The sequence below is a fragment of the Microchirus variegatus genome (genome assembly GCF_963457635.1).
Source record: "Microchirus variegatus genome assembly, chromosome: 16".
NCBI classification, from domain to species: domain Eukaryota; kingdom Metazoa; phylum Chordata; class Actinopteri; order Pleuronectiformes; family Soleidae; genus Microchirus; species Microchirus variegatus.
In genome coordinates, this window is record NC_139817.1 from 10,512,178 (window position 1) to 10,530,276 (window position 18,099).

At 38.9% G+C, this 18,099-nt stretch overlaps 2 protein-coding genes across 2 annotated transcripts; both read right to left on the minus strand.

Annotated features, from left to right (window-relative positions):
* Positions 1-956: 956 nt before the first annotated feature.
* On the minus strand, positions 957-8,037 carry fyb1b (FYN binding protein 1 b; the record flags this gene model as incomplete). Its single annotated transcript, XM_083902305.1, has 19 exons — positions 957-1,001; positions 1,090-1,121; positions 1,211-1,244; positions 1,349-1,511; positions 1,615-1,714; positions 1,839-1,905; positions 2,142-2,182; positions 2,534-2,620; positions 2,782-2,854; positions 2,970-2,989; positions 3,118-3,238; positions 3,395-3,554; positions 3,856-3,952; positions 4,060-4,088; positions 4,387-4,409; positions 4,915-4,991; positions 5,121-5,265; positions 6,717-7,704; positions 8,005-8,037. 19 exons carry the CDS (start codon positions 8,035-8,037, stop codon positions 979-981), a joined length of 2,313 nt encoding a protein of 770 aa, XP_083758431.1. The 3' UTR covers positions 957-978.
* A 3,577-nt stretch (positions 8,038-11,614) lies between these two features.
* ccdc80l2 (coiled-coil domain containing 80 like 2) lies at positions 11,615-16,521 on the minus strand (the record flags this gene model as incomplete). The annotated part of the gene is made up of 12 exons (XM_083903074.1): positions 11,615-11,889; positions 11,996-12,076; positions 12,441-12,544; positions 12,807-12,955; positions 13,143-13,276; positions 13,692-13,845; positions 13,925-14,165; positions 14,401-14,733; positions 15,587-15,738; positions 15,826-15,999; positions 16,076-16,164; positions 16,239-16,521. The coding sequence occupies 12 exons, from the start codon at positions 16,519-16,521 to the stop codon at positions 11,615-11,617; spliced, it is 2,169 nt and encodes a 722-aa protein (XP_083759200.1).
* Positions 16,522-18,099: the final 1,578 nt, after the last annotated feature.

An 18,099-nucleotide genomic window follows, 5' to 3' on the forward strand; every position in this document is an offset into this window, starting at 1 on the left:
CTAACCACACAGGTCACATAATTGTCATTTACCTAAACTAACAGCGTGTTTTAAATTAAATTGCTTTTTGTATGTCTGTACATTCATGATATATCACAAGTAAGATTATATTATTCATAAAAGCTGGTCCATTAAAAAACATTTGATTAAATTAGATTAGATTATTAAATAGAATGCATCATGTTTTATATCGTGCACTTATGTAGTCATGTCAAAGATACATCATGTGATGCTCCTATAACGTAGTGTTTGCTGTTACTTTAAAGATGTGACTCCTATCGCACCTGGGACCACACCTTTATCAATCTGCTGGACACAAGTAAGTATTAAAGCTTTTTGCCTTTTATCGATAAATTCACCTAAAACTTCTTAGTGAAACTCACATCTTATCGTAGTTACAATAATTGCCACTAGATGTCACTGTTACCTTATTGCACAAACCTGCAAAGAAATCAGCGAAAGCAGATCTTGTAAAAAGTTGCACAGTTGTTACACTTGCACATACTCTATATCAAAGGCAACATACCACAATGGTGTTTATTGGTTAGAGACTAATTAAACCAATTAAAATTTGGCTTTTTGTAGCACATGGGACAAATAAGGTTTGTAGAGACAAAGTGCATGTGTGTGTATAAAACCAGAGTTATGATCAGTATGATTTCATGGACAATACAAAACTTTAATTCCTTAATATTTAATGTTTACAACTGTCCTTTAGAAATGCCGCGCTTCTTTTCCTAAAATGCAGTAGCATAGAACAAAAGGGGAAAAAAACTGAGTAACTTAACAGGTAACATGCAAGTAACATAACAGCATTAAGCATTGTGTTCTTATTTTTATAAGGATCACATTTTTATAGATGTTAAAGCCATTGTGATTCAAGATATCTGAATTGCAAACATACCGTATAATCAATAAACGTAATAAATAACATCAGCAATATTAGTATGACACAGTAAAACCAGTAGAGGGTGTTTATCAGTCGTTGTCATAGATGCAGTCTAAAAAAAAGATAATGAAATAGATTAGAACATTATTTTACTGCTCTGAGATCTATGCATTAAATTATACAAGTGAACTTAAACTTACCATCTCCGATATCATCATAGATGTCACCGTCACTGTAAACAAAAAACAAAACATCATCAGTGTCCGTTTTTTGTAGTCTGTGTGTTTATGATATGATCGTGTGAGTGTTTGTTTTACTTACTCCGAGTCAATGTAGCAGGTGGAAACATAACCAACTGTTACAGACAAACAAAATATTTTAAAAAATGAATTGTAATGAAAAATACTACTGATAAACAGACTCATTGTCTATGTGGGTTCAACAAACACAAATACTCACACTTGCCCTCCTCATTGCGACAGACCAATTTGTTGTCCACAGCTTCGACAATGACGTCCAGTGTCTCTCCTGCTTTAACCGGCAGCTCTTTCCCACTCCACTTCTTATTGGTAAGTGTGTGGACGATGGTCACCTGGTACAACACCTGTATCTCACCATCATACTGAAAAAGATTGAACACAATATTCTTAATTTTTCAGTTTTTGACTTTGGAAAGCAAAAGTCAATTTTAGTCTTTATTTTGTATGATACTCAGTATTACAAACTTTAAATTTCTTCCTAAAGTCTTTCTCCTCTTTCTCCAACTTTTTCTGCTTCTTCTGGTCTATCTCTTCAATCTTGCTTTTGCCTTTTAGGATTGGAAAGCTATGGGGAAACATAACAAGTGACAGAACAAAATAAAAACAGTTACAGATTTCGTTAAATGTATTAGTGGTTTTAGAATATGAATTTATAGGAACAGATGTTGTTTGAATGATTGATGTTGTACCTGGGCAAAGGTGGAGGCATACTCTGAGAATCAACATCATCATATATCTCCTCACCATCTGCCTGATCTGTGGTTATATGGAAAAATTAATTTGAACACATGTTGATTGCACAACAACGAGAATGGATTGTTCACAGATAAGGATATAATTGAAAATTAAAAATAAATACTAGACATATTTTAATGTCATGTTTTTAGAAAAGTAAATGGCAACTTTATAAAATAAATTATTTTTCCCCCCTTAAATATTCATTAATATTAATATATTAATTTCCATGGTAGTATTATCAGAGTGAGGCATACCTGAATTTCCCTGTGCAGTAAACTGGCTGGGTGGAGGCACTCTGGCACAATACAAGAAAAATATCAAAATGTTATCATTTACATCATTCTATTATTATACATTTAGAAAGTCGATTAATAATATTAAAAGCAATCTAAATTAGTAATATTAATTCATTAAAACATGAAACATTTAATTAGTACATGTGTTACATTTGCGGTGTTAGCAGATAATCCCTTGATTTTCTGATTATGTCAACATACACACAACAAAAAATTGATTAGTAAAATCACAAATAATCACGGATGGATTTCAGACTTCCAGGCTTTTCATGCAATTGCCAGTTTGTCTGTTATTCAGCGAGAGGTGGACAGTAGATCTGCGATCAGTCTTACTACTGAGTGTATTTTACTCTTTAGTGCTGACAGGACGATTGCTCCTCTCAAACATCCGCAGGAAGCTGCGGGGCTTCATGGAAGAAGACCTGTTGGCCAGGGGACTAGAAAATCGACCAGGGATGAAAAGATCTGCATTTCTTTGTCTGTGTCAGACACTTTTCCACTATTTCCTTTGTATCCTATTTCATTTAGCATTTGTCGTCTATAAGTTTATTTATTCTTCATATACCAATTTCTCGGAAATCACCAAATCAATTCCCACCTGACGTCCAGGTTTGGATCAACAACATCGTCATATATTTCTTCTCCATCTCCTGGGAGCGGGGGCAGAACAACTACAATACATACGCAAAAAAAAGTTGGTTTTCTCAGTTAAATGACAATGTAATTTAATGCAAATCTGGAAACCAATTATAAAGAAACAGTGTGATATTGAGATTATAATCCTACCTCCTGGTCCTTTAGTGCCGCTGTAGAGAGAGGGAAAATAGGTGATATAAACATTCATTATTCCAAACAAGAAACTGATGGGCTCTCCCTATTAATTTAACCAGTGACAGATGTGAATGAAAAACATATAATTCCATATTCCTGATACCTGTTTTCAGAAGAGACGGGTTCAATGTCGTCGTAGACCTCAGGGTCATATGCCATCTGAGCTTGATGGTTCTTCAGGGAGTTAAAATCGATTTTCACCATAGTGGTTTTCACATAACCAACTGTTGGAAAGCAAAATGAAATATGAGTTTAACTTGGTATTCATAAGGTTTCATGGCATAGTTACTTGCCTAATGACTTTTGCTGTTTTCCAGATGAGACTGGAAAACATATTAGAAGAAAATGAGACAAATGAGGGAACAATTATGTGAACGCACTGGATCCATCCTGCAGCCTTCCCAACCATTTCCCCTCTGGGTTGCCTTGTACGCGGATGATGTCCAGGGAGTCTCCCTGCTTCAGACCAAGGTCAGTTTTGCTCCCTTTGCAGTCCTCATAAGCCGTCCCCTGATGGATAGCCTCTATGGGGCCAACCAACTAACACACACAGGGTGCACAACGGACAAATATTGATTAATTACCTTCATATATGCCATCCTAATGTCTGCTCTGTAACTTTGTATCTAAAGCTAAGAGGCAGTTCTATTGAAAAATAGGAAAATAGAAAATTAACTTGATGCTGTCCAGTGGCAACTTAATCTGCATATTAGTGCCTCAAGATCAAGAAAGAACACATTACATGTCATTGAGAGCTGTCAAACTGATTAAACAAATGAAGATTCTTCACACCTTTAACATCTAACAGTAGCTTGAGGTGAATGAGTACTTCTCCACTCACTTTAAATTTCTTCCTGGCGTCCTGTTCCTTCCGCTCACGTTCCTTCTGCTCCTTCCTCTCAGCCTCCAGTCTTTTCTTTGCCTTCTTCTTCTCTTCCCTTTTGAAGAAAATAAATTTCATATCGACATATGTCTCTGTATGTCTGTGTCTGTGAGTGTGTGTGAGACATGGATAAACAATGTTGCGTCATCAAGATCCTCATACATTTCTCCATCGTCATCAGAATTGTCCTCCTAGAAAAAAGGCGACAGATATAAAAACAAGTGATTAAAACCTGGAAATAGCCATCTGCCATTGCCATCTTTCACACAACATATACTACTATATTATTATATTACTTTCCCATTATGCTTAATTTCTGCCAGAATTACAGGCAGGCATTATTTGGGCAAAAATACTGTGTTTCTTGTTACACTGCTGTCCATTTTCACCTCACGTTGATTGTTCATATTCTAGCGACTGTATTAGTCACACATATGTGCATATATACAAATCTGTTTATGTAAATCAATTCAATGCAGTTTGTCTCACCTTTGCCCTCTGACTTGGGTGACCTGCAAAAAAAGTGTATCATTAATTTTTGTAAATGCGTTACGCAACACAACCTTTATGTGTTAAGTATAATTATAGTAGGCCAAGCATCATTTGCACATAACCCAAAAAAAAAACCTAATTAACATGGGCAGTAATACAATACAATATATATTTTAATATATATTAAAGGTTCAATGTATATAAAAATAATATTTATTTGTGGAGCAAACAGCATTTTAAGACAGAACACACAATTGCTGTGAATGTTAAACAGCTTAAACATGCTTACGTTTTTTTGCCATCTTACCCAAAAAGATACCTCAAGCATCATTTATAAATAATCAAAATCAACAACCCAGAGAAGATACATTGAAATTGGAAAGTAAGAAGAAAAACAGACTTGTAGGAAAAAATGTCCAAAATACTTTCTCAATGTATGTCTTTTTAACACAGAACACAGACACAATCTATGTCCTATAACCGTTTTTTTTTTTTGCAATACAGTGAATCTGACATTTACTGTACCTGTGGGTGGTGGTAGAGGTGGAGGAGCAGAGCTGTTCAGCTCTTCAACATCGTCATAGAAATCTTCTTGTTGGATCCTGTGAAGCACAGTCAAGGTTTACCTTTTGTTAAATTGAATAACTGTAACAAAAACAAATTAAGACGCAATATATATACTGTAAATTAATGTTTTCAGGAGCATTTAAGTGTGTGGCGATAGGACTTACATTGAGCCAGGATGTCGTGGGGGAAGACTGGGGAGGGCAGCCTGAGGAGGTGGTGGAGGAGGAGGAGTCACATAGTTGTTATGGTTACTTGGATGAGAGGAGTGTGGGAGAGTTGGAATGATGGGATTCTTAAAGGTGCCAGGACCTGTAACAAAAACAGAAAACACAGAATAAGGCTTAAGGCTTGGTCTCACATGAGTACTGAACACAGGCTTTAATATCAGTACTGTGTCATCGAGATAATCAAAGTAAGCAGTGTTTGAACAGTTAGGGTTTAAAGTAGAAGTCGAAGGATACAGCATCTCTCCTTACATCTCAGAACAGCATTCTGTTCCATAAATTATCAGATGTTCTGTAATATACTGCCATTCTGTGGTCATTGAATGCTATTGTCTCAGGGAACGACGTTGATTATGAGTCATTTTTGTGGGTTTCTGGGTCCAGCTAACAAAGGATGTGACTGATAAAGCAAAGAGTAATCCTGAGATCATTTGCAAAAACAACTCAAACAGATTTGGCTCATATTGACGACGTAAAAATATGCCTATTTAAGGACATACATTACAACCAACCACTGAACAGGAGCACAACTAACCAAGTTAGAAGGAAAAACAAGTCAGTGTTGTTACTGATGATTGAAAGGCAATAATATTTAATACTCCAAATTGTTTTTATATAAATGAATAATGATTGAATGGGTCTAAACACATCAAAACGATCCCTGTTTGGTGGAACTTACTTCCCCATGTGGTGTAGCAAGCTCAGCTGTTGGAGCAAAGAGTGAAGGGGGAGGAGAAACTGGACAGGGAAGTAGATGGGGGAAGTAAAAGTACCAAGAGTGTTTCTCTTTGACTTTTGTCTGTTATCTTTTGTTCTTTATCTTGATGCTTTTGTGTAACTTGAGTTCAGAACATCAGACAGTGGAAGAAATTTTGACATAACCAGAAGTAAACTCCTACCTATACATTATAAATGTCAGTGAAACCTCACGGGTTTGAGGCAACCCTTGCACTTTCCACTGGTAGAGAGGAAATGCCCATGAGACAACAAAACAAGAGAAACCTCCGTTTTTTTTTACTTTTTGTCATGAGACCTGCAAACATTTCACCACCTTCTTTTCCATAGTAAGTGTGACAGTATGAAAATAGCCATTGGGTGTCAGAGAAACTATGCTGAACCCTGTTTATGTCTTTGTCACTTCTGTATTTTTGTTTTGATATATCAAGATCACAGAATAATCATCTCACTATCACGGGATATTGTTATGATGAGATGAAGACAAGTGAGAAGCCAAAATCATGATCATGATTAAGCAAGAAGCAGAATCCACTTCTGAAATTTTTTGTGGGAACTTCTTTGTATTTTCTGCTGTAATTCAACCGTATGCAGCTGCCTGGCTTTACTCGGGCCATGAAGCTGTTGTTCTTTGGTAACTGATGTAAAATCTCTCCATCTGTGTGTGCAGTGTTGTAATGTCAATGGCCGACACCAGATCTAAACAGCACTATACTGAAAACACAGTCATGTGGCGCTGATAGGCGTAATCAGCATTATGTTGACTTGAATGCAGCTTAAATTTGTAAGTGTCCCACTTACCATTGTCGGATGCCTCGGCACCTTTTTTAAAGTTTTCCAGGTTGACTCTGGGTGGGCGGTTAGGTTTAGCAGGGGCAATACCCAGTGCTAAACTGTTAGGTAAGGGATTCCGCTTGGGTCCTAAGGTGGAATCACTGTTCGGGCTGTTGGGGTGAGAGTCCCTTGATGGCCTTTTCAAGCTAGGTTTTTTACTGGCTGGCGGTTTGGGAGGAGGAATTGAGATTTTTGAGGGTGTGTTTTTGACTCCATCGCTATCTTGCTGGTCATTTTTGTCCTCCTTGTTGAATATATCCTGAGGAGTCCTGAAATTGCCTGGCACTTTAATAGTGGCGAATGAGGCAGGTGAAGGTTTATTTGACGTGTCCGCGGTAGCACCTGTCTGTTCTTCATTTTGCTGCCATAATTTTATCAAGCTGCTGTTTGGTTTTTGTTGTAATGGTGGTATTTTTGGTGGGAAGCTGGTAGAGGATGGCGCACCCCCACCACTGTCTTCTTTTATCCAGCTGGGCTTGGCGTTGGCTGTGGGAGGTGGTTTGGGAAAGGCAGGTTTGGTGTTGGACAGGGTGGAGCTTATGGAGGGTTTGATGAGAGGAGGCTTCTCGACTTGGTCTTTGGCTTCAGGAGGTTGCAAATGAGATGGCTTCATGGGTATCTGCTGTTTATTAGCTATTAAAGGTTTGCTGTGTGTGTTGATCTCATCCTGTATGTTGGCAAACCTGCCAGCTAGGGCCTTAGTTTTGTTTGGCTCATGTGGTGCAGTTGTGCTTTTTGTGGCTACTGTATTTTTCAGGAAAGGTGGCTTTGGGGGATGATTTATTGCACTGCCCGAGAGGCTCTCCAGGACAGGTTTCTTGGTCTGTATGGTCATGCCAGAGGAGAGGGTGGGGTGTAGGGGTTGTTTAGCGCATCCAGCCGGTGCAGAGGAAGTCTCATCAGTACTTGCTGCTTGGAAACGGGCCATCATGGCCTTTACATCAGTCTTTCTATCCTGGAATGAATGGAAGAAGATCAAAAGTAGAGTTAATGATCATATGTGTGTAACAATACAAACCTTTAAGCAGAACCTCAAACAAAGTAACACAGAATCAAGAAGAAACTAGATGAAAATGGAGGTTCATAAAAAAATGCAGGATGAAGGGGAAAAGTTGCAAAACTTAAAATACCTTATTTCCTGTCAGGGCATTTCCTTCTTCTAATTTCTGAATATTTGATCCAATCAGTGAAATTCCTGCTTCTGCTTTAGTTCCTCATATCACTAATCTCTTGTTTTCTCTTCTTTTCCTCTCACGTAACTAACACACACAACCACCAGGTTATCCATTAATCGCACAAACACAAGCATGTGTGTCACCGTCATTCAATTATTAACTCATTAAAGTAATTCATTATTTATAAATATTTTAACTTCCCCAATGGTTTGTGTTTATACCACACAAAGTATTATTGTTGTGTGGTCGTTTTTGAAGAAAATTGGCGTACAGTTTATTATAGTTTGAATATTCATTACAACAACAACGTTGTCATAGTTTTGCTATGGCTATAACAAAGAATGATAATCTGGAAGTCTCCTATTAGAAAAACGTATATAGTATTTAAATAGTATGCAGAGATGCAAGCCAACCACAAGTTGCATCCTAAATATGACCCCCAAAAAAGTAGGTTTTGTCCATTATTAGGCCTCTATCTGTGTCATAGAACAGCACGATGGAGTGACCATGTAGCAGCCACACCTATTTTAATGAGGCTAGTTTGATATCATACCAGGAAGTGGAGATAAGAGGACAATGACACACAGTCACTGTTTCTCCTACACAAGAACTTTAAAAGTAAGGAGATACTGTACAACAGAAAATAAATTGGTAATCAAACCTACAATTTAGAATTATATCTAAATACTACTAAATAATTTGAAAGCCATGCGGTTGCTGTGTCCAGAAGGTGCTTTTGCATCACACCGATGTTGGAAGAAATGATTGCAGCTTTGGTTTACAAATTGTCTATGCATAAGATGAGTCCTAATATAAAACCAGCGGCAGAGAAGGAAAAGAAAGTGTCCTCATTGTGCTTCTGTTTTTCAGCTGCGGTGAGCTAAAAATTACCCAATATGTTCTGTGCTGGAATTGCAGTTACTGCTTCTCTAAACACTTGTGCAGTTGCAATTGTGTAAAATCCGACAAATTACAGCAAATACTGGAAGCGCCTTTTAGTGTCGCACAACACAGTTCAACGGCAGCAGTCTCTAAAAATATCTTTAAATCAACACGTGCATGCACAACAAGGGACTACTGAGTGAATTTACAGTAACGGGGTAGACGGGTGTACAACATACAGTTAAGGTGGAGTCATTGTAATATGCATAAACAGCATGAGGGAATTCTTAGCAAGAAATGACAGCCACAGCATTGTTGGACACAGACTGCATGGATAGGTGTCTGTGTTTTCTGGATTAGTGCAAACATAAATGAAAACAATACCGCTATCTGTGTAGATATACATGTACATTTGATCAAGACGAGAGGAAAGATGTGACTCTTCTGGACAAAGCAAAGCGGAACCACAGTTTCTCTTGTCACTCTGATAAATGCGTGTTAAATGGAGGCTAAAGTTGTTGACACAAACCCACCCTCAAAAACACCACCGTTTACACAACATGTGTGAAGAAATGGGTGAAAACATGACTTGTTGAATATGAGTGTGAAAGAGTTCACTTAATCTCAGGTCACACCTCACTTCACTGACTTTTAGTCCAATTGCGAAGTTGGCTAATAATCTTAATGTTTTGAAATCCCTAAGCACAAGTTTAATTTAACGTATTCTTACAAGGGCATGTCCATTCATGAGATGCCATGACACAAACATTTGAATCCTACCTGGCCACAGCAGAGAAAACTTTAGCATCCCGAGGGTAAGCATTTAAATATTTTTAGTTAATTATTGAGTCATACTCACCATTGTGTTGTGGACAACAGTCCCAGAAGACTCTGCTATGTCCGAATGGTTGGAGGAGGAAGTGGTGTTTGTTCAGTGTCTCTGTGTGAGTTTCTGTTGAACAGAGAGAGAGAGAGAGAGAAAGGGCAACACAGAGAGACAGTGAATGAGTGAGTCTCTGTTTGAATGTACGCTATTCTACCACTCTGTTGACGACATAGACATCTGTCTGCAACTGGGCACTTCCTCTCTCAGTAGTAGCGTGAGTGTCTCCCTCTTTGCCTCTGTTATTATGTCTGTGTTTCCATCTAATGCATTTGCCTATCACTGGCAAAAATCATTGTACTTTCCGTCTGTGCCGAATAAATATTAATCTCTCAGTCACTGGCAGGTCAACAAAAACGAGAGAAGTCTTTCATGGTCACGTTTGTCCAATGTTTCTAGTTTTGACATATTATACCATTTATGTGAACTTATTTATTGAAATCAAATGTTGTTGTTTTTTAACCATTAAATTCTCGAGAAAATTCAAATTCTACCCATCAACCAGATGTTGAGGTATTGTAGTCAGTTGGACAGGTCCAGGTGCAGGAGTTAAATGAGGTTGGCACAGTCACCTGCATAACCCAGGCTTTCACAGTATATGCAGGCTACTTTTCACAGCTGCCACATCGGTGAGTGTCATGTGGCCACAGTAGACACATGCCCCAATTAATCAGCATTTCTTGAATATGAAGAACTTTTTTGCCTACTAGTCCCCCTGGTGGCTGTCATGGGCCATGCAGTATATATTTAGATGTTAAATTGAGTAGGAAAGCAAGTGTAAACAATATTTACTGGCAAATCTTTATTTCTACCTACAGAGGGTATTTCACACTTTTTAGTCTTTCATTTGCCTCATTCAGTGAACCCTGTTGCCTTTTCTTCTGCTCACGTTCACATGCCACACAACAGCATTACTTCTATTATGGTACAATACCAGCTGATCCTCATGTTGTCACTTATTACACACAGATGTAGCATGTGCAGCATGAACACTTGAAGGCACACATCTTAGTGACAAAAAAACCTTTGCTTCAGTTTTCAAATGATTTCATTTCAGACAGATCCACACAGTTAGTGTTTGACATGTTTTAGTCTAAAATACTGCTGAACATATAGATGTGATGTATATGTGTGATGTTTGTTGTTCATGTTTCATTTTTTGCAGGGTATTTTTTTGGATTGCGGTGTAATGAGTATTTAAAAAACTTAAACTGGCCACAGAAATTTACGGATGGCATCGACAAGGGTTTAGATTAAAATTGCCATGCATGGACATTGTGGTACTAGTACATTGAAAATGCTGCAAGTTAAATTATGCTGTTCAAACTAATGTCATAAAAGAATGTCCTGGGACATTCAGGATGAATAACTCATTGTTTTACTGACCTGGGAGATGTTTACACAAAAGGCAGCTCTTTAAAAACAGATGTTTAGCTCAGAGTCAAAAAGCAAACAAACACTTGTTTACTTACAATTTTGATTTTAGTGGAACAGAAAACTCCCATTTTTGCTTTTCTTCTTTACACTGGATATGTTCAGAAAAGGTTGCACATGTGTTGCTAAAAAGCACAATCTTAGGAACTTGTGAATGTTCCCTGTCCTCTTCTAATCAACACAATAACACAACGCAAAAGTATCTATATAACAACTGAAGAGTGCACATGTATATTTTATTAAGACTTTCTTGAATTAAACCATTTAGGTAATTTATTACATAAACATATAATACATAGAATCTTTTAAGTCCCGAAGACTAGTTTTCTGTCTGTCATTATTTATCAGTCGTGTAAAAAAAAAAAGTCCAATGCTTCATATACATTACGTCACATCACTCCATTGCCTCCTTTTTAAATCCCTTTTTTTCATTATACTTCTGAGGGATGATATCAGTATCTCTCCTCCACCCTGTCTTCATCATATCCTCCTTAGTGTCCTGCCTCGCTGCCTCCTCTTCCCCTGTCCTCAGGGCAGTGGATTCCGAGTCTCTTCTGCAGCATCTCCTCGTGCAGGCGGAGCTCCATGGAGTCCACCAGGTCGTAAATGTTTTCCAGGGACCACATGGGCGACGGGAACCACGTCTTGACATCGCCGTCTTTGCCCACGATCAGCATGCTGAAGTAGTCCTTGCTGATCTTCAGCTGCTCTCTCATGTTGTTTACCATATTGCGGGATAGCGGCTCAACCTCACTCTGACTGCGACCTGGAGGGAGGATGACAGAGTGAAACCATACAAATGTCCACACAGGTTTCACATGAAATTATTCCAGTCCCACGTACCTGGACTTGCTCACATTAATGAGACTCACCATTTAGAGGAAATAACTCAACCTTGCCCGAGGCTTTGTCCCCAGTTCCAGTCAGCTGTAACATGGCAAAGTGTCGAATACCTGAGGAAAGACACACTTGAGTCTGAGCCTTGTAGCTGTAATAACTAGATATTGATATAAATGCTTTATTACAGCTAATTTAACTTCGGTAGAGAAAGGAATCAGAAGGCGCAAACCTTTACCAAGACTGTTTTAATTTCTGCTTTTGGCTGTAACCTACATCCTCAGTAAAGTTTATATAATCTATCCTTTACCTTTTGAGTTAGGCTCCTCAAAGATTGGACACATTGTACATCGCAACACATTGTTCGTTACGTAATGGTTTGTTTAGCTTTTTTCTGGGCCCCATTAAAATGTTTACATATTTGACTAAAAAGTGCAAAGTAGACAAAAGGTGAATTATCTGTGTGCTTTGTTTCTATACCCAGGTGACACTCCTGTCCCCTGATAGCAGAGAGCTGCTGTTGGAAAGAGTAGTCCTCCTCAGAGGGAGCAGAGACGATCACCAATCTTCTCTTAGACATGAACCTGAAACATCCAACAAAAGAAAGATGCATTCGAGTTTGAATGTTGTAGATATTTCACTAACATGTCTCACTATGTTGACCACTAATAACGTATTCAGTTTGGCTTTTTTACATTTCATATAGTTGTTTTTATGTGCAATGATGGAATACACTTATATGATGTTAAACATAAATCATTGTTTGGTTAAAGGCCAGCAGAAAAGCCTCCAGAAATTGTCACCTCAAGACGACTAGATGATTACATCTAGATCACAGTAATTTACCTGAGCAAGGAATTCTCCTCTTCAGGCTCTTTGTCTGTGTAGCACACTGGTGGACTCTCTCTCTCCTTTTCTTTCTCTGAGCGCCTTGAAGAAAAGTTGTCTATGTACTCAAACAGAGCCGAGCTTGACGGTGGAGCTTCAAAGACTCTCTGAGGAAATATATATATATAACATTCACGACATGTTTCCTCTTTCCATATTTAAAATATTACAAAAATTCACAATTGAAAGAGAAACAGGGATTTTTTCATATTTGAATAGGCCACAAACCTTTCATTGCGCCATTTAAACAAAGCAGCAACCAGGTGTGTAAAAGTGACACACAAACATTCTTACATTGGACGTGATGTCGTAATCAGTGACAGTCATGGAAAAGAGGTCGGAGGACGACAGTTTGAGCTCTGCCCTCAACAGGGAGACCAGGCCCGAATCAAAGGTCTCTGATAGGTCAGGGAGTGGAGGCTCGGACTCTGAAATACACACGTATAAATACACAGTAGGAACCAAAACAACAACCAAGATCAGCAACCACCATCACCTGTCTGCTTATTTATGGAGAGGTGATGGTCAAAAAGACCTGCAAAATGTACAGGTTTTAACTGCTGCAAAACAATCCCATAAGCCTCAGCTGTAGTAAGTGTTTACTGAAAATGATCAGATGTTAATGTGCTCACAAACCAAAGCATCTCTGTGACTGATTTCAATCTCACACAACCTCCAGCGTGGCTCTAGACTCTTTTTTTCCACTTTTTTTTCTCCCATTGTTTACTCAAATCTAAGACATCAAGAATGCCCACAGCACATAAGCAGCAGAACAACTGATGTTGGCAACCAAGTCAAAGTGGATGTGTGAACACGCACACAGAGAAATACACAAACACCTACCGAGCTGGTGGTGTTGCAATGTAAGGGTGGCGCCGCCGCCTTTCACTATGGTCGCCACAGTGATCTTCCTGATCGCGAGGTCACAATGATGCTTCTCGTTTTCTTCCTTCTGCTGGACGTAAAGTGTCGCGTCTCTGCTGGGTGTTGAGATCAGCTAAAAACAGGACACGTGATCATGTACATTGTGCACTATGTAGATGCCAGTGTACACTAGGATGATGAATAGTTCTCACCATCAGTCTTCTTGTTCCTTTAAAACTGTCCAAAAACTCCTTCAGGGCTTTCTTATCCTTCTCACTGGCTTCTTTATTTGACTTTTTCCCTCTTCCTTTTCCTTTCTTTCCTTTTCTTCCTTTGCCCTTTTTCTTCGAGCTCTGTTTTTCTTGCGAGTCACCCTTTAGATTTTGTTCTTTTTTGTCCTCGCCGTTTTTCTCTCCATGTGTTTTCTTTCCTTCTCCCTCACTGGGGTCAGGACTGTAAAACAGCACCGAAAAACATTACTTTGATGTTCATCCAGCTCTTTAAAAAAACAGAACGAGAAAAAAAAACACATCTCTGTTTGGGGTTAATGAGCAGACATGATGTACATGTCAGGCCTCCCTCCGATTGGAATACAAAGTCTAAACAGTTGTGCAGTTCAGTCCTTCACAATATCCACATGGATTTGTTTATTTTTTTAAAACTGACACAAATATGGAAAAAAAGGCACCTGTTTTTCTTCCTCTCTTCTTCGCTCTTTGACACAGATGGAGGACTGTTCTCTTTCGCTTTTTCCAGTCTGTTAGAGACAGTTTGACCACCATTGCTGGAGTCCTTGCCCCTCGTGGAGCCCGCAGCAGGCGCTTTACGGATCACAAATCTCGACCGTCCGTTCAGTATGTCCTGGATCTTACTTTTCAGGGCAGCCTTTTTGTCCATGGGTGGTTTTCGTGGTAAGGCCACCAAAGAGGTCACATTTCCTTGCCTCTGTGGGCTCAGCACTCTTTTCCTTTTAACCATCTTTTTTCTTTTCATAACAACCTTCTTTTTAGTGGTGATACACCTGCATTAAAACAAGACAAACATCCATCAGAGGATTTGTGTAGTTGTTATTCCTAAATCGCTTTATTTATTCACTTTCTGGTACACTTGGAAAACAATTATAACTTTTTTTAAAGTGTTTAAATGAAGACTAGACTTTAACTGCATCCGTAGGACTGATTGTCCAAAAACTCGACATTGTGAAGACTATAAATAATTATATCTTCTATCTAAAAGTCACTGTTATCAAATTCACTCACACATATTTCTGTACAAAAGTTTAAATATAACATCATGAAAGTACACTTAATAATATGCCATGTTATATATATATATTGTGGATAAACATGGTTTACATTGTAGATATTAAAAGTTTTTTTTAGCATCTTAAAATTTCCCAATATTCTATATTTCTTATATTGCCTGGTGTTTATAATACATGCTCACCATTTGTTACCTTTACATTATCCCCTGGACTAATGAAGGATAATGTTTAGAGCTGTAAGAATTAATAATCGATAATTAATCGACTACTAAATTAATCGTCAACTATTTTGATAGCTTTTGAAGCTTTTTTCATGATTAAAACAAGATTTCTGATTGTTTTAGCTTCTTAAATGTGAATATTTTCTTGTTTTCTTTGCTCCACATAACAAAGAAATTATTAAAAGTGAATCATTTTGGTTTGTGGACAAAATAAGACAAAACAAGACATTTGAGAACATCGTCATTTCCAGGTTTGACAAACATTGATCAACGTTTTTTTTTAACATTATCTGACATTTTATGGACCAATCGATTAATTGAGAAAATAATCAACGGATTAATCGCAAAGCAGCTCTAATAATCTTATCTTATAAGTCATACAACCAAACCTTAAATTGGCCCCGTTTCTGGTCATCTTCTCCAGCTTCCTCTTGGGGAACTGATCGATGAGCTCCAAAATCGCCTCGACGCGGACTGGATATGGGAACCGCTCGCTGACATGCAGAGTTTTCCTCAGGACCAGCATTGTGAAGGCTTGCCCCTGAAATGATTGGTGTTGTGTAAAGAAGAGCAGGTAAACCAGAGAGTTTAAACTCTGATTTTTTTTATTTAAGACAGTATTTTTAACCTGGCTGTTAAGCTCCAGATAGTGCAGCAGCCTGGTAACTGTGTCTGGGTCGAGGCTCTCCACAGTGGCTTCTCCTTGGAAAGTTGTTTTCTGTATCCGACCTTCCATCATAGCGTTCTGGATGATGGTGATGATGAAGGTGTCCCTCTCTGCCAGACGACAGTTTAGCAGTTTCTGAGTGGAAAAAGGAGTGAGATGGTGAAAGTGTATTTTTCTTTTTATATCTAAATAACAATGAAATGATTTGTACCTGCTCCATGTCTTCCAGCTGCTTCTCCATCATACGCAGATAGTGGTCAGTGTGTGACGGGGCTGTTATCACCCACAGTCGCTTTTTACCTAGAAGGGGAGTGTAGGTAATAATATGAATGAAGTCAAACGCACTCATCTGCAGATTATTCTATTTCTCTTGCCTGCAAATTCAGCCAGGAAATCCAGCTCTGGAGCCAGGCTCGATGATGTTTCCTCAACTCCTCTGTTGTTTCCATGTTCTCTGTCTTCATGCAACCCCAGTCCCTGCTCTATTCCTGGAGGGAGGTCAGAATAGTCTCCCCAGTCCCTTACATTGGGGTCCAACTGTTCCTTGGGCTTGCTCCGACCGATGCCTGGCCCCGCAGCGAGCACGCTCTGGTAGCCGAGGCTCCACAATGCAGCAAACATCAGCAGATGTGAGCGTGAGGTAAAGAGACTACACATCCTTACTGACATGGTTGAGCGGTTCTGTTTGTCGAGCGGCTGGAACTGGTTAGCGTCTCACAAATCCTCCGTTGGGGTTAAAAAAGCAAGACAGTTATGTCGTGCTATTACCACCACCACTGCTGCTGCTGCTGCTGCATCTGAAGCAGTTTAAAAGTCAATGAATAGAGTAAAAAGAAACTTTCATACTGAGTCTTTCAGAGATAGACTGGGCAAGGACTTTTCTCTGCTTGGACACAGACACACACTCCTGGTTCACATTACACACCACTCTTGTTAACAGGAAACTCCTGGAATTTTCTGACTTCAAAGCATTTTCTTGCTCACATCTCTCTCTCTCTCCCTCTGTCTGTCACTCTCTCTCTCACACACACAGGCATTTTTTGTCTTCTTCCACAGCTGACGATTGTTGTCGTCTCAATTAAAAAGCAGTCACACACATTTTATATAATCATGTACAGATAATCACAAGCACATGGATGTTATGTTGCATAAGCATATAACATTATTACGGTGGGAGGGGTCTTTTGTCCTGCAAAGAAGTGAAAAGACGTTATTCCTGCAGTATATTGCAAAGGAGAGGAGGAGGTGCTTTAAAAATGTGTGTGAGCGTCAGGGAGTGAAATTTGGTGCCTCAAGGTAAAAAAAAACTTAAAAGCCACTTGTCCAACTGGAACATAAAGAAAGTGGCAGCAACTATCAATAAACCTGACAGAGTAACAGGCGCCACCGTCTGCAAAAGTCCACACAATCACTGACAGGAGACTTTTTGACTGGAAAACCTGCGCTTCCCCTCCCACAACTACACCTACAAATCAAAGAACGTGACAGGTGTCGTGACCATACAGGTTTTCAGTGGCTGTCATTGTTGTCTCGCAGCAACAAGGTCACTGGGGTCAGATTCAACTTAGGGCCTTTCCATGTGGGATTTGTATGTTCTGCCCCCGTGTGCACATGGGGCTTTCTTCCAGACAGTCCAAAAAACATGCAGATTAGGTTAATTGGACACTCTAAACTGACTGTGGGAGTGAGAGTGAATGGTTATTATTTGTCTCCATGTGTTTTCCCTGCAATGGATTGTCGACCTGTCCAAGATGCATCATGTGGAGGAGAAAGGGGTAGAAGATGAATGAAGGTTAAATTTAAATAGGTGTTAATAAGATTTTATGAATTAAATACTAAGAAACATGAAGCAAAGAATACTAGCGCAGCATTAGAATGAAATGATCCTTGGGGTTATATTTGACAGATTATAGCCCACTGAGTCCCTTTTACTACAAAGTTCTCTCATGGTCTAATACAAGCAACAAAGTGCAGTTTCCTATTATATGTGAACTCTCTCGCTCTGAACATGAGAGTCTCTTCACTCAGAAAACCATGGTTACACAAGTGTGACCGTCCATTAGGCTGTTTTTAAATCAAATATGACTGCATGTCTTTCATAATAATAATCATGATTCATTTTATTTATAAAGCACTTTATGTCATGGGGTTTACAGCATATCTGACATCAGTCCTTCATACATATTATTGCCACTACAAAAGTATTGCAGCTCCCACCTTCGCGACCATATGTTT